The sequence below is a fragment of the Atractosteus spatula genome, chromosome 10 (genome assembly GCF_055471065.1).
Source record: "Atractosteus spatula isolate fAtrSpa1 chromosome 10, fAtrSpa1.hap1, whole genome shotgun sequence".
In the NCBI taxonomy this organism is placed as follows: Eukaryota; Metazoa; Chordata; class Actinopteri; order Semionotiformes; family Lepisosteidae; genus Atractosteus; species Atractosteus spatula.
Window position 1 is genome coordinate 9442947 of NC_142715.1, and position 17466 is coordinate 9460412.

The 17466-nt window shown below is 40.6% G+C and overlaps 1 protein-coding gene across 1 annotated transcript in view; it reads left to right on the forward strand.

The window, feature by feature from the left end:
• The window catches only part of LOC148824858 (uncharacterized), a 33785-nt gene that overhangs the window by 6989 nt on the left and 9330 nt on the right, over nt 1-17466 (forward strand). The window contains exon 9 of the mRNA XM_088926303.1: nt 8464-8632. Coding sequence (XP_088782429.1) covers nt 8464-8632 — 169 coding nt within the window. The remainder of the gene's footprint in view (nt 1-8463; nt 8633-17466) is intronic.

Sequence of the window (17466 nt, forward strand, 5' to 3'; positions counted from 1 at the left end):
TCCCCATCTCTGAACTGGCTTCATCACTCTGCTCTCCTCCCCACTAATAGCTGATGTGTGGTGAGTGTTCTGGCGCACTATGGCTGCTGTTGCATCATCCAGGTGGGGCTGCACATTGGTGGTGGTTGAGGGGAGTCCCCATTACCTGTAAAGCGCTTTGAGTGGAGTGTCCATGAAAGCGCTATATAAGTGTAAGCAATAATCATAATTATTATTATTATTATTATTATTATGTAAAATGCAATAAAAATATCATATTTGATTCAAAATCGATTAATGTAAAAACTGATAAAACTAATGCTTTTTTCAGGGCTATATCTACTTTTTTTTTTATCAAAGAGAAGTCTGTCGCGATTGTGAAAGTTAGAGAAGGTGTACCAGCGGGTGCCTTCACATCTCTAGCTTCAGTCTCGCCTGTAGCTGCGAGAAGGTTAAAAGCGCACAAGTGATCTGTCTTTCGTCAAAGGAATTGCTGGAGCAGTAGGACGCAGAACAATATCTGGCAGCAGTAGATGTCTGGGAAAGAGAGATTCTGTTTTCAGCACAGGAAGTGAGAATGAGCTCAGTCCAGCTCCCAGCAGAATCTATTGTAACGCAACGGGGGTTCAGGCGGGCGCCCTTGCCACATTAGGTCGGCTCTTCACCATCGGGGGCTCAAACCCGGGACTTCCGCGTCACTTAGCAGGGACCCCGCCCGGTGAGCCAATGAGGGATCTCTCCACAGCCCAGCGGCTGTGGTCCTGCTATTACTGGGAAGGGCGGTGACGTCACCTGCTCTGGTAAGCCGGCTCTTACACAGTACCTGTCGGCCGTAAGCATTACACTATTCTGGTTTGTTTACTGTGCGACAGTGCGTCTGAGGCTCTTTGAATCGCAACGTGAAAAAAACAATTGCTCACATCGTATGACTTCCATAACAGGAAGGGAAGATATCACTTAAAAAAAATCAGAACTGAAGATTTGGATCCGGGGCCTCAATTTTATCAAATTATTAAAATAATAATTATTAAAATATCAGATTGTGTTTCTGCAACATTTCGTGCACAGTACGCCATTTTTTTAAAAAAAATAAAACAACAGTCACAACATACACGCAGTCTGGAGATATTTTCCCCTTTTATATTTTTGCCACTTTATATCGAACCTGTTTTACTCCCAAAAGTGCAAAGTAGCGTGAACGTTATAAAAATGTACAATTCACCGCTGGTATAAACAGATGTGTGCCGTGTCTGCCTTTGTAAGCATTTGTTTAAAAAAGAAGTTCACAATACGATAAAAACACAGAAAGCACAAACTTAATAATACAACGATACAAAATCAATACCAAATCATAAAGAAAATTAAGTACCTATCCTTTGAAAACAGAGAACACCTTTATATCTATAATAATAACGTGACATTTGTATATACGTTTGAATAACAAAGCAGACAGAGTAGTCCCTTAATTCAAAGATCAGATTTTGGCTAAAACAAGACATTCAGACGGGAGCTGAATTCGGAACAAGAGCCTCTGCTTCGTCGTTTACTGAGCTTTTGATCAACGTCTGAGTGAAAAAGATTCCCTATTTTAACTCTTTGATTAAAGTACACAAAAAGCACCTTCTTTCGAGCCAGAATCAAACTAGCAACCTAATGATTTCCCGCTGTTTTCACTACAATCTTTCACTCTACCAACTGAGCTATCGATCGAATATCAGATGCCGCTCTCTGGCACATACTGCCCAATGTAGTGAAATGTTCCGGGTGATTTAAATCCCAGTGCGACATTAAGTTTCAACTCAAGACTTTCCTTAGTCTTGTTTACCTTAAATTTTAGTCAAGAACCAGGATTCTACTGTATAAACTTCCGAGATATTACAAAATGTTTGATGGGGCATCAATCATTCCAGGCGGAAATTGATTCCTTTTTTTTCTCGAGGGATCATATTAAACATTTCATTAGGATGGAGAGGAGGACCACCATGAGACAAAACAAACAGTTTCTTTCTGTCTTTTTTAGAAAGTAGCGTTTGTGCTACATTAATAATATTTTCGTGCGAATATAGAAGTTGTAAATTTTAAAACTTATATTTGAATCGAAATGTGGTTTTGAGTTTAATATTAGTGTGTTCATGTAATTAGTTTGTGTTTGTGTTTGTCATTACTATATACTATATACTATATACAGACACACTGACTGACTGCACACTCCAGTACATTAACACTGCACTGAGAGAGAGAGGGGTTCATACAGACACACTGACTGGACACTCCAGTACATTAACACTGCACTGAGAGAGAGAGGGGTTCATACAGACACACTGACTGGACACTCCAGTACATTAACACTGCACTGAGAGAGAGAGGGGGGTTCATACAGACACACTGACTAGACACTCCAGTACATTAACACTGCACTGAGAGAGAGAGGGGGGTTAATACAGACACACTGACTGGACACTCCAGTACATTAACACTGCACTGAGAGAGAGAGAGAGAGGGGTTCATACAGACACACTGACTGACTGGACACTCCAGTACATTAACACTACACTGAGAGAGAGGGGTTCATACAGACACACTGACTGGACACTCCAGTACATTAACACTGCACTGAGAGAGAGAGGGGTTCATACAGACACACTGACTGGACACTCCAGTACATTAACACTGCACTGAGAGAGAGAGGGGTTCATACAGACACACTGACTGGACACTCCAGTACATTAACACTGCACTGAGAGAGAGAGGGGTTAATACAGACACACTGACTGGACACTTCAGTACATTAACATTGCACTGAGAGAGAGAGGGGTTAATACAGACACACTGACTGGACACTCCAGTACATTAACACTGCACTGAGAGAGAGAGGGGTTCATACACACAAACTGACTGGACACTCCAGTACATCAACACTGCACTGAGAGAGAGGGGGGTTAATACAGACACACTGACTGGATACTCCAGTACATTAACACTGCACTGAGAGAGAGAGGGGTTCATACAGACACACTGACTGGACACTCCAGTACATTAACACTGCACTGAGAGAGAGAGGGGTTCATACAGACACACTGACTGGACACTCCAGTACATTAACACTGCACTGAGAGAGAGAGGGGTTCATACAGACACACTGACTGGACACTCCAGTACATTAACACTGCACAGAGAGAGATAGAGGGGCTCATACAGACACACTGACTGGACACTATATTGCAACGCTTGGAGCGTCACATTAGTATTTTGACGCACAGCTCATAAACAGACAATTTGCCATTTCCAGTGTGAATCGAATCGGCACAACTAGTATTTTAAAAAGTATTTGTGTTCTCTGCAAGCCCGTCCTGTTATTCCTTTATGTGCAATCGTTTTGACAGTCAAAATATCACATCATAAAATGATCTTTTATTACTGTTTAGTAAGATAAACCAGATTAAACCTATATAATCAAGTACATTCGAGTATGCCTTTATTATCGGGAGGCGCGACAGATGTTAATATAAACAAAACAAAAAAATACAGCTAGCTTTCCTCTTTGATCTCTGTGAATTCTTTTTAACTTGCTCTCTGTCCTCTGGAAATATCTGTCCGTTATGGGGGGAGATGAAGTTGAACAAGCACTTTTATATATACAGTGGTGTGAAAAAGTGTTTGCCCCCTTCCTGATTTCTTATTTTTTTGCGTTTGTCACACTGAAATGTTTCAGATCATCAAACAAATTGAAATATTTGACAAAGATAACACAAGCACACACAAAATGCAGTTTTTAAATGAAGGTTTTTATTATTAAGGGGAAAAAAAATCCAAACCTACATGGCCCTGTGTGAAAAAGTGATTGCCCCCCCCCTGTTAAAACATAAATCAACTGCGGTTTATCACATCTTTGGAAAGCTGAGTTCAATTTCTCTAGCCACGCCCAGGCCTGATTACTGCCACACCTGTTCTCAATCAAGAAATCACTTAAATAGGACCTGCCTGACAAAGTGAAGTAGACCAAAAGATCCTCAAAAGCTAGACATCATGCTGCGATCCAAAGAAATTCAGGAACAAATGAGAAACAGAGTAATTGAGATTTATCAGTCTGGAAAAGGTTATAAAGCCATATCTAAAGCTTTGGGACTCCAGCGAACCACAGTGAGAGCCATTATCCACAAATGGCGAAAACATGGAACAGTGGTGAACCTTCCCAGGAGTGGCCGGCCGACCAAAATGACCCTAAGAGTGCAGCGATGACTCATCCAAGAGGTCAGAAAAAACCCCACAACAACATCCAAAGAACTGCAGGCTTCACTTGCCTCAGTTAAGGTCACTGTTCATGACTCCACCATAAGAAAGAGACTGGGCAAAAATGGCCTGCATGGCAGAGTTCCAAGACGAAAACCACTGCTGAGCAAAAAGAACATAAAGGCTCGTCTCAGTTTTGCCAGAAAACATCTTGATGATCCCCAAGACTTTTGGGAAAATACTCTGTGGACTGCTGAGACAAAAGTTGAACTTTTTGGAAGGTGTGTGTCCCATTACATCTGCATAAAAGTAACACAGCATTTCAGAAAAGGAACATGATACCAACAGTAAAATATGGTGGTGGTAGTGTGATGGTCCGGGGCTGTTTTGCTGCTTCAGGACCTGGAAGACTTGCTGTGGTAAATGGAACCATGAATTCTGCTGTCTACCAAAAAATCCTGAAGGAGAATGTCCGGCCATCTGTTCATGACCTCAAGCTGAAGCGCATTTGGGTTCTGCAGCAGGACAATGATCCAAAACACACCAGCAAGTCCACCTCTGAATGGCTTAAGAAAAACAAAATGAAGACTTTGGAGTGGCCTAGTCAAAGTCCTGACCTGAATCCGATTGAGATGTTGTGGCATGACCTTAAAAAAGTGGTTAAGGCTCGAAAACCCTCCAATGTGGCTGAATTACAACAATTCTGCAAAGATGAGTGGGCCAAAATTCCTCCACAGCGCTGTAAAAGACTCATTGCCAGTTATCGCAAACGCTTGATTGCAGTTGTTGCTGCTAAGGGTGGCTCAACCAGTTATTAGGTTTAGGGGGGAATCACTTTTTCACACAGGGCCATGTAGGTTTGGATTTTTTTTCCCTTAATAATAAAAACCTTAATTTAAAAACTGCATTTTGTGTTTACTTGTGTTATCTTTGTCTAATATTTCAATTTGTTTGATGATCTGAAACATTTCAGTGTGACAAACATGCAAAAAAATAAGAAATCAAGAAGGGCGCAAACACTTTTTCACACCACTGTATGTTTATATGCACATTTTATGTATTAATAAATGTATTCTCGTGTATTAGTACCTGTGTGTGTGTGTTGTTTGAGTTATCCCGCATGGTTGGATTCTAATGCCATTAAAAGAATCATTTTGTGATTTACTGCCACAATTAACAATTGTCCCAGTAAATGCCCAAACCCCTAGATTGACTGGTGCCTCGTGAGGGGATACTACACCAGTAATCCACTGCATGTGAGAATGTGTTCTAATGGCAGCAGTGATCAGCTCATTAACTGATCTCCACCTGGTGTGTCTGTTCATAAATGACAGATGGCCTGTAGGAGTGTAGCAAATCCTTTCCACTGAAATTGGAATCTTGTTCATCTCTTGCTGTGCTGTACAAGTCATCAGCTGTACTGAACAGCTCTGGTTTTCTGTGCACTGCACTCAAGATAATATATTTGCTATGCCAAAGTCTGTATTCATCAATGTATGTGTGAAAAGAACACATTAAAAGCAAATTCCATTGAGATGAAGCTTTTAGATCTATCCTTGCTCATTTGAGATTTTGGGCTCAAGCTTTTCTTTTGGTGGTGGTGGGGGGTTATTGTTAGTGGAAGAAAAAATAGACTAATGACTAAATTTAAGAAGTAAAAAAAAGTGTTTAAGGACTGAAAATATTTTCCCTATCATTAAAAAAAACATTTCAATAAAAAAATACAATATATAATTATATACAAGACCTTGGAAGAAGTCACGCGTGCTCTTGATTTTGCTGTTCATTCTGCAGCTGCAGGTGTTAAGGATCACATGCAGTGCTTTTCCTGCGGAGGGCGGCTGGGAGACTGGGAGGTGGCCAGTGACCCCTGGAGGGAGCACGCCAAGTAGTTTCCAGAGTAAGCATTGCAGATTCGCTGTGTTTGACGACCAGGAGGAGAAAGAGCACACCCATCGAATAGCACTTTAATCACTTCCAGGTCATCGCATCAATTTCAGCTCCCTTTTATCCAGTTCAAGGTCACAGTGGCTCAGAGCAGCAGTGCTAACCTCTGCGCCCACTGTGCTGCCCTGCCCTCCATTTCAGGTGCTGAGGTGTAACTTCTAAATTCTGTAACCATTGACACTGAATGTCAAAAGAATCTAGAAGCCTGAATGCCTGCAAGCTTCAGAAAAAAATCAAATATTAGGTTTCAAGATATCTACTCTACAGATTTTGGATACTGATTAAAACTTTGTCATCTTTTTATTTCATCATTCATGGCTGTCTAGGACACACTGTACTTGAGTGACTTTGCCTGTTCCACTAGAGCTCAGCCACCTCATTACATCTTGGAACCTGGAAGCTGGAGTCGGTCACCTCTGGTGCACCTGCCTGCAGTGGAGTAGAGTCCTCTTTAGCAATGAATCAATGCAGTCAGCCTTTGTGTGGATTTATGGGAGCCTGAAACAGATCTGCCTAAACAATATGAGTGTCTAATCACTACAGAGCTCTTGAGTGCACTTTACTACTTTGTTCAGACCCTGAGAGCACTGCTGCACACGTTACAGGTTCGTTTCAGCATGACCGAGTTCCAGGAGCACAACACGCGTTACTCACGTAGCATGGGACAGCTTCCTTCTGCGATGAGATGCATGCAGTGATTGCCCTACGTACCGTACATGAGCCCTGTAGAAGTCTGTAGGACTTACTGGGACAGTGTGTGTTGTCCAGTGGTCTTTCAGCCCTAGACAACTGTACCCTTGTCCTCCGTATCTGACATAATGGAGAGGAACGGGACTGCCTCCCATGAGACAGCATGTGTAGCCTGGTACCCAATATAGAGTATGGGATGTTCCCATGGGGACATTTTAATAATCAATCTTTTTAGAATGGTGGCCCAGGGAGAGAGTCACATGTGCACCCGAACGGTAGAACCCGTTTTACAGTGTAGTGATGCTAATCTCCCAGCAGAACAAAATCTAACCAGAGAAAAAGCTCTGGTCTAATTTGAACTGTGTAGCAAGCTCTCTCTTCTCTCCTCTCTCCAATACTAATATCCAGGCAGCTAGGCTGCTTATTGGGCTTATTGGGCTTGAAAATCCCAAAAACTCATCTGCAAAGTATATTTCTCATCTGCCAGTAGCCATGTCACCCTGCAACTCACAACTGGCAGCCCCCCACTAAAGCTCAGCAGGTGTGAGCCTGGTCAGTACCTGGAGGGGAGACCTCCTGGGAAAAACTAAAGTTGCTGCTGGAAGAGGTGTTAATGGGGCCAGCAGGGGGCGCTCACCCTGCGGTCTGTGTGGGTCCTAATGCCCCAGTATAGCGATGGGGGACACTATACTGTAAACAGGCGCCGTCCTTCGGATGAGATGTAAAACTGAGGTCCTGACTCTCTGTGGTCATTAAAAATCCCAGCGTGTTTCTCGAAAAGAGTAGGGGTGTCCTGGCCAAATTTCCCATTGGCCTCCTAATAATCCCCCTCTCTGAACTGGCTACATTACTCTGCTCTCCTCCCCACTGAGAGCTGATGTGTGGTGAACGTTCTGGCGCACTATGACTGCCGTCGCATCATCCAGGTGGGGGCTGCACATGGGTGGTGGTAGTGGGATTCCCCATGACCTGTAAAGCGCTTTGAGTGGAGTGTCCAGAAAAGCACTATATAAGTGTAAGCAATTATTATTATTATTTCAACCAGACTTTATGGTTCCACACAGAATCCTGTCTCTCTATTGTGAGATATTCATTGAAATATTTCAGTCCTTCATGTGAGGATCTTACATGCTCTCTTCACCTTATTTGGTTTTAAGACCCTAACTAAAACAAACTCAGGAATATTGTTTTTTATTAATTATGCTGTTACTCTTTTTTTATATAACTATAGGCCAAACATTACTTTGTCAACAAAGTGAGTGAAGAAACTGAGATAAGGAGAGCAGAGTCAGAAAAGTGAGTACAGAATGACTGGTCTAGCAAAGACTACCTGGAGAACCTGAACTTCACTCCAGACTCAACAGCATTTAGAATTATTATATCAATCCATCCATTTTTTAACTGCTTCAGCCAGTACAGGGTTATGGGAGAGCCGGAGCCAATCCCAGCAAGCAACAGGTGCAAGACCTGCCCAGGCACACACCCTGGACACCCAGTCCATCACAGGGGACACACACACTCACGGCAGGGCCAGTTTTCCCAGAATCCAGTTCACCTACCAGCATGTCTTTGGTACCCCAGGAGTTGAACCTCTGGCCCAGTGTTGCGTGCCAGCAGTGCTCACCAAGGCCATTACCGTCTCCACAGCCTCGTCAGAAGAGATCCTCCGTAACGTATTTGAGAACGAGTGCTCTCGAATTGAGTCCTACTTCCAATGGCCAAGCGACTCAGCTGCAGTCCCATCCAAACTGGCGACAGCTGGCTTCTTCTACACAGGTGAAGAACGGTAACTCACAAATCTAAAAGCAACAGCACTGTCATCTGGCATCTGTGCTCACCCGATGTCAAGCTTTTTATACATATCAGTTTAGTAGCAATTTTGTTATTTTTTAATAGAAACACTGGTGTGCTTATCTCATATATGATGTGGTGTTGCCGGGGGAAAACAGGTGTAAAAGAGATGTAACTCACACCACACTGATCTTCTTTGTTCTTCGTCCGTAAGTCTCTCCAAATCCGTTCCGCAATCCGTTGCCAGTATCCTGAAACGATCCAAATTCCCAAGTCTGTATGTCCACACTACTCCGCGCCGTATCCAAGCCGTAATCCTTAATCCTAGTCAAAAACCGTATTCAATAGTCTGTTTTTCTTAAATTCCTTCCAGCACACTCCTAAATCTCTCCTTCTTTTCGAAACGCTTTTTCGAAAGCTCATCGCTTCTGGGGGATTTATATCCTGTTTCCTGATGTAGTTCAGCTGTGTCTCCTTGTTTCGCTGCATAGGCTTTTCCCAATAGCAGGTTAGCTGGTTATCCTGGGTGGCCATCTTGCCCAGGTCTATATCGAGTATTTTCAGTGTTTCGTTCCGGAAATACCGGTTATAAATGACCCTTCCCCGGGTCCTCTTACAACGATCACAACTGATTTTTCTAAAGTCTGCTGTTCTTGTCGTGTTTTTATCAGTGTTTTTGTTGTGGAATTAGTGGACAAATTTAATTTCGGTGTGGCTGGTAATTTTAAATCAGTCAATCAGTCTTTTGTTTTCTCTGGAGCCCTTTGTAAAAATGTCACAGAGTGCCTTACAGATTGCTATAGCAGGTAAACGGCACCTGACCATGTGGCCAGGAAAGAGGAGAAAACAAGCCCTCCCCCGTGGGTGACAAGAAACCTCTGGAGGTCCCAGGCCCCAGTGGCGACATCACCCACCCCTCCTTCCACTAATGTTTTTTTTTATACATTGATTATCTTGAATCTGGAAAACCTGTGAGGTCCAGGGCTGGTTTCCTGGGTCTGCCAACGTGGGTGCAGTATGCTCAATGTTGTGTTCTTGCGCTGGGATCCAGGCAGTGGGAATATTAAATGGTGAAAGAGCGCATTGCAATAATGGGCGGGTTTGTGAATTGTGACAAAGGACACTTTTTAATGTTTTCACAAGTACTGCACATGCGAGTCATCTCCAATATCCTCTAAATCCAACCATTAAGTTTGTTTTTACAGCAGTGAAACAATAAAAAAAAACTTCTGATAGCACAGGGTTATCTCTTAGATTGTTTCAGGACGTTCTACAATTAAGTGGTCCTGTAGCTAAAGACAGTGCCCCCAGCAGTTATTTTGTAATTTCTTGGGTCCACTATGTAACCGCTGTGCTCTGCTTGGTCTGTTTTTAGCAGATCACTTAAATAAAGGGGCGGTAGACCCTTAAGTGTTTTGTGAAGCAGAAGAAATGCTTTAAAGTCTGTATTGTTTTTTTTTTAATTCAAGTTGAGAGACACGTTTCAACATTTTGAACAGGGTGAAGTCAGGATATAGTGCAGTCTTCTGTACCAGACAGCAGCAGGTTACAACAGTCTGGTCTTTGTAGAAAAAAGTCAATATTGTTAAGATCTTTCTGATGTGTAGATGTAACTTGAAAATGTATCTAGGTGACGAGGAAACTGTTCAGTGTTTTCAGTGTGGTGGGAGGATTTCACATTGGCCTGGAGGAGCTGATCCATTACAGGAGCAGCAGAAGATCTTCTCACAGTAAGTTATTCTTCCACAGAACAGATTTTTTAAGTTGCTAAGAGTCACTGAGTTTGCTCAAATCAACCTGTTGGACACCTGCAATAAAACTTCTAACTGCAGTTATTAATGTCCTGCAGCACTGAATAGCATGAGCTATTTTCTACAAGTTTTCACTTTTAGAGATGCATATTTTCATTGCGCAAATCAGTCTGTGAGCTTGAGAATGGAAGCACCTAGACGTATAGAATTTTAGATCTTTTTGCATATATGTGCAATGGTATTGAATTTCCTCAGGAAGGATTTTTAAAGTATCTTTATAAGGTGTCAAGATATATCATTAATCTTATGTTATTAATACACAAATAAACGTCTGCTTTCAGATGCCAATATGTTATTAACATCAGTCAAAATCCTCAACAAAGTGAGACTGCAGTTAGCCTCAAAAAGGTAAGGGTTTGGATAGATTTTAAAACTTCCACCTTTCCATCTTGATTATTCAGCTCTGATCCTTGGAGTGCTATCTGTTTCAAGATTGCTCAGAATCAGCTGGAGCACTAAAAAGACCTGAGAGTTACTGAGATCAAAGACCTAGAGAGGAAAAAGGAGGGAGGATTAACAGATGACTTCTGACAATTCAAAAATGGAATTGTTTCCAACTGCTTGTTTTCAATTCCTCACCCTCTTAATGATCTTAATGACTGAAGCCTTAATTTAAATAACGTGTTGATTCATTGGAGTATTTTTAGAAGTTTTATTTTTCTACCCCAAAGTTTGGAATTTGAGATTACTTATGAGTAAATGTTAAAAGCGACCAGACATGTTGTCATTTCAAATTAATCCTATTGCTGAGCCAGTAAAGGATTCAAGTGTGTAACTGAAACAAAATCCAATTCCAACCATCAGAACAGTGATTGGAGAGTGATTAGAGAACCTGTCTTGATTTAAAAACTTAAAACCTCAATCAGAAAACTTTCTTCCAACTCATTGCAAAATTCTATGAAGAACAGGAACACAAAGATGTATGCAAAATCCAGCTAAATAATAATGATAAATGATGAAAAAGCTAGAATCACTATCAGGAAAACAGGGCATCAGGAAATTTGGGGGATTTTCCAAGACATTATTTTAGAGGCATCAGGCATGAAGACCAAATACTGTAAATCACTAATCTTAGAGAAAACATCAGCTATCACTCAGGAAGTGAAAGTGCATGAACAATTGGAGGTATCAAGTGATATCATGAAAGGAAGACATGAAAAGAAATATTGGCACAAAAGTTTCCCAGATATCATCAGTGATTTCAGGGCTTTATTTTACATTAGCATTTTAGAAAAAAATCTAGGAAGCTAGTTGTCTTTCAGTGTGTACTGGTGTTGTAAGATGACCAGAGGAAGGGTCATCCAGGACAGGTATTTCAGGAACGATCTGCTCACTATACTTGACTTAGACCTGACCAAGATGGCCGCTAAGAGAAGTCAGCTGACCCGCAGATGGAAAGAGCCCAGTTCACAGAGTGGAGATCCAGGAGCTTTGCTCTGTCTCTAAGAGGCTGTGAGGAAGGAGAAAAGGGGAAGATGTGACCTGAGTCCAGGCTGTTCTGTCTGATACTATTCATGTAGCAGCACTGATTGTCTGAATATACTCTGGTCCTGGATTGTCAGGATGGAGATGAGCTTCTGTCTGTTCAGGAAGGAGGAGTTTGGGTAAAGTACTGAGGGACTCAGAGCTCTGTGTGTGTCTGAGCTGTGAATCTGACTGAGAGGAGATAAAGATTTTTTTTTCTGCCTCTGAGAAGTCTTTTCCTTTGCCAAGCAATGTTTCATCCCCTTCAGATACTCTGCACAGACTGTCAGAGGGAGAGGAGAGGAGAGAGAGAGATGGACAGATAAGAGCACACACAGCGAGAGAGACTGGATGGGGGAGAGAGGAGAAAGAGCAGGAAGACAGTGCAGGTGTTCAACCACATTGTGACCACAGGAGACAGGAGGCTTTTCTCAGCTGCTGAGGAGCTCAGTGCTCATGGCCACTCAGGCTCAGAGGCTCTGGCAGCAGTCAGGTCTGAGAGCTTCTCCTCATACTGACACTAGAGCTCTGAGAGTCAGCCTCCATTCTGACAGGAACAGCCCCTCCTGTTCAGCCCTGAGAGACACACTGAGAGAGCTGTGTGGGGAGAAGACCTGTCACCCTGTAGAGCTCTGAACACTGGACTCTCCTGTGTCTCCCTGTGCAGCACTGGAGCTCTGAACACTGGGCTCTCCTGTGTCTACCTGTGCAGCACTGGAGCTCTGAATACTGGGCTCCCTGTGTGTCTCTCTGTACAGCTCAGCTCTCAGCTGCCTCATCACACTGACACCCACAGCCTCACAGTACAGCCTGGCTTCCTGTGCTGGAGGAGCTCGGAGGAGCACAAACCACAGACTCACTGCAGAGCCTGACCTGTAGCTCCAGTGAAGCTCTGCTTCAAAGCACCGTTGTATTAACAAGGACTAAACTTTGTTTTTCATAATTTTGTTGCTTTTTCAAATTTGAAACTGACTCCTGCTCTGCGGCTCCTGCTGCTGCAGCTATTATGGTGAAGCTGTAACACAGAACTCTGCTATATTGAACAGGAGGATTTAAATACAGCATAACTACTAATACTACTCCTGCTACCACAATTGCTGCTGCCGCTGATACTACTAATATTTTACTGATGCTCCTACTGCTGCTACTACTACCTATAAGAAAGGTGGAGGAGGTGAGCTGTGTCCTCACTCTCTTCAGCTTGGTGGTGTATCAGTGTATCAGTATCAGTTCAGCTCCACTGTGCTGTTAGAGAGTCTCAGTCATGCAGTCGGCTCCGCACAGAGAGACACTGGGGCCACAGCTGGAGGGGCTGGAACATCTGTGTGGACTGGAGCTGCGCAGGGACAGACTCAGGGTCTGAGGGACTCAACTGGAAGAGCTGCTGTCCAACAGGCTCAGTACATAGGGGGCAATTACTGCTGAGCTTTTCTTTCTTTTTCATTTAAACTATTGATCTCTGATCACAGTCACAGGACAGCCAGTTCTCATTCAGTCCGCCTTGTCTCCGTATTCCTGTGCTGACCTGAATGACCTTACTGCCACCTTGAGCACAGGCTCTCCTCACACTGCCCTTGACCAGGACCAGAAGACATTACTGTCTGGAGACACAACAACTCTGTGACTCACTGCAGGACACCAGTCATTGGACACTGCCTGACACTGACAGCAAGGCACACAGGACCATATTCAGGACACCAGTCACTGGACACTGCCTTACACAGACAGAAAGACAGGACCACATTCTAGACACTTCCTGATACAGACAGCAAGAATTACAGGACCATATATACATAATTGATTATCTTGATACTGATTTAAAAATATAATACTTGTCTACAATTTTTTTTTTTAGTTTAATATCTGATCTCTTCCTGCCCCTGCAGCACCTGTAGCCCTGCTGTCTGTATCTGTATCTGTGTTTCCTCCAGTGAGACACAGAGCTGCTCCTGTCTCTCCTCCCGTCCGCACTGCTGGGAATGTCTTCAGGAGAGGAAACAGTGATGTGGCTCTGATATATTTGGAGAAGACTGAAAGGGCCCTGTCTGATTGGCTGTCCTGCCTGTGTGAGAGGTTCCTGCTGTCAGTCTGAAAAGGCAGTGCTGTGTGTGATTGGCGGGGCGGGGGGCTGTGTTGTTACTGGGGGTCCGGGGTGCGGAGCAGCAGCTCAGTTGCCCTGTTGGCTCAGGAGTGAAGACAGGGGTCTCAGCTGCGCTCTGTCCTGATGACAATGGAGAGCTGCCTGTCCATCTTCTCTCTCGCTGTCCTGGTGCTGCACAGCTCAGCCAGTAAGTGACCAGTCTTCTCCTGTCCAGACAGACAGACAACAACTGGAATTAAATTAAGTAAAGTTTTGATGTAAATGGAGCAATAAGTGGGTTGAACAATTTTTAAATGTTAATTTTACATTCAGCTTTGTGGGTATTCATAAAAAATATTATAACTGTATTTTATCTTGGTCTGTAAGTAAGGAAATATAATTAGGTGTGTCTAAATATAATTAGTTGCTTTTAATTTTTATTGGATTTTATTAAAATATTCTTAAGATTTCTAAACATTATATAATAATAATGTTTTAGATGGATAGAGCAGAGGCTGGCCATTATCACCCTCTATTGATAATTTGTGAAAACATGAAGTGTATTAAATCTTTAAAAAGTTATTTAACTTACTCGTTACTGTAATAATAAACTTTATATATAAGTGATAATTTGAGTGATATGCTGTGACGAGAAAAAGTCTTCATTTACTCGAAAACAAAAAAAGTGTGAGCAATAAAAAATGTTTCTAGAATAATATCATATTATACAGGATGATTCAGAAATACCCTGGGTTGTTTATTGTTTTATTGTGATCAATTCTGACTCCTCAGTATTGTATTATTACAGACTGGTGCATTAATAGAGATACACGTCTTTTTAAATAGTGAATTATTATTGAGACTGATATTAAATTATTACAGACTGATGTATTAATAGATATACAGTAAATGTGTCGTCACCACCTAAAGTGTTTATGCTAGAGAATTAAGACTGGAGTTTTAATGCTGTCGTTATACTGTATCTTTGGCGTACTCAAACAGTCCAGGTTTCTATCGTTAGGCTGTGTGATATTCAGTTGCTGTGAAAACAAGTAAAAAATGATAGGAAGTCATGAGTGTGAATTCTTCATTTTAAAGGCATACAATTACATTTTGAAAATGTAAAGCATTTTTAGTCATAGGACAATTAGCTCTTGTATTTTTATACTGTGAAAATAAAATTGATATATGTATTACTTGGTTCATAAAGCCCAGGTTTGCTTGTTTTCACATTGAAAAGCACAGGCTGATAAACGTTACATTCATTATTGGTTTATAAGCTATAAAATGAAAAATATTTACAAAATTATAGAAATTCTTAGTATTGTAGGTGTATTATTATTAACTGGGGTCTCATCAGAAACTGAGGTGTAACATTAATAATTTAACAGCTACAAGACATTGTGGCATTACTGGAGGAATTAAAAAATGGTAGTTGTGTTTTGTGTTTATACAGAATTTGTCTATTATTTAACAGCTGAATAATTTAATTTGTGTTTTTAGGTTAGTTATCCAATGACAGGTTTTTTTTTTGTAAATTGTGAAGTTTTAATAAGAATGCTTTATTGTTTTTGACTACATTAGAAATCTGAAATTATTATCAAATGCAATTATATAAGTATGAGTAATACAAATTAAATATTTCATTACATGTTATCATACAAATGCAATATTTAAAAATTAATTCGTAATCACAGGACTCAAGTTTAGATTTTTGAGCAGTTGCTCAGGACAACATCACAATAAATGTATCTGTGTCTATTTGTTAAACCTGTCTAGTATTTTTGAAAAATGTTGTTCTTTAATATGATTTAATCAGATAAGCATGTGTTAAGTTTAGATGTTGGAAGTTAAAGGCTAGAAAACCATTGTCAACAATTCACATACAGACAATGGGAATATACGCCTCACATACATTTCAGCACAACATGTGAAGCACAGGTCAGCCTCTGACCACTGTAGTGACCACAGGTCCCACTAACACAGTAACACTGGTCCAAGGACTTGAAAGCCACAGAGTAAGTACAGTCATTGTCCAGTATGGTGACAACAGCATCCTGGAACCACTACAGTCATTACAGCCACTGCCCACCGTAGTGAACACAACATGGAGAAGTGCTTTTCTGTTTAATTTAAAACTCAGCTTTATGGGTATTCCTTAAAATTATAATTGATTTTATTCTGGTGCTATAAATAAGGAAACATAATAAACAATTTGCAGTATTAACAAGAACTTCACCTCTACAATTAATCATAATTAATTGTGATTAATTGTATCATCAATTTCCCTACGGGATTAATAAAGTATTATCCATCTATCTATAATATTAATTCAGTTTATATGTTTTTTAAACTATTTTCTATTAATGCTGTATTAATAGTTTTATATGCAGTTATACACTATTACACACAACACAGACTAAGGATAATGTTTTTTAAGTACTAACATATAATTATTATAACTATTAATATTGTAGATATTTAGCAACCTTATCAAAACTGTTGTACAACTTGACAATCCCTTATCTATTACCATAATAATAAAATGCCAAATTTTGTTTGTAATTTGGGTCAAGTGCAAGGACTTGTGGAAATTTTCCCATTTGCAAACAAAAAGGAATACAAATGTTTTAACAATAATACAATGTCTTCAAAATATTTACCAGGGGTTGTTTATTTCATTGTGCTCAATTCTGCCCTCTCTAAGGGGTATAACAGACTAGTGTATTAACAGAGATCAGAGTGTTATTAAACAGTGTTGTATTGGTCTGACTGATATTTTATTTTGCACACTGATGAATTAATATGTTTTATTAAAGTAATTAATTGATGTGTTATTAAACACTGGAGTATTTTTAGACTAATATTTTAACTGAGATGTGTTATTAAATACTAGAGTATTATTGAGACTCCAGTATTATTACTATAGACACATTTTATATTTACTGTATTATTAAAGTAACATTAATAATAATAACATTATAACATTATGGAAGTGTTATTAAAAAATAGAGTATTTTGAGAGAAGGTGACAATTTTAGTGCAAAGAACTATTACAGACAGCTGATCAGAGATAAAAGTATATTTAAGGCCCGTCTCCGATTAAAAAAATAATATTAGTAACTCGGGCCCTATTGCAGGTGAATGTGCTAATACAAATAGGAGTACTGAAGGTAAATGTATTAAAATATTTTTGATCCATGGTTATTTTTGAGAATGATTACAGTAGTTTTAGATACTATGGTAATTATATTACAGAAGGATCTAACATTATAACATGATTGAGGACAAGACATATAGTTGTGTTTATTTGTTATAACAGTCAAGTTCAGGTAGTAAGTATTTTTATTGCAGTGTGTTGTAGTTTGATGACCTGAATCCATACTGGGTGCTTTTAGACAACAGTGTCCAGTTTCAGTAACAACACAGGAGTCCTGAGGCAAATCTTAGTTTTTTCAACTTTAAACAAAAGTC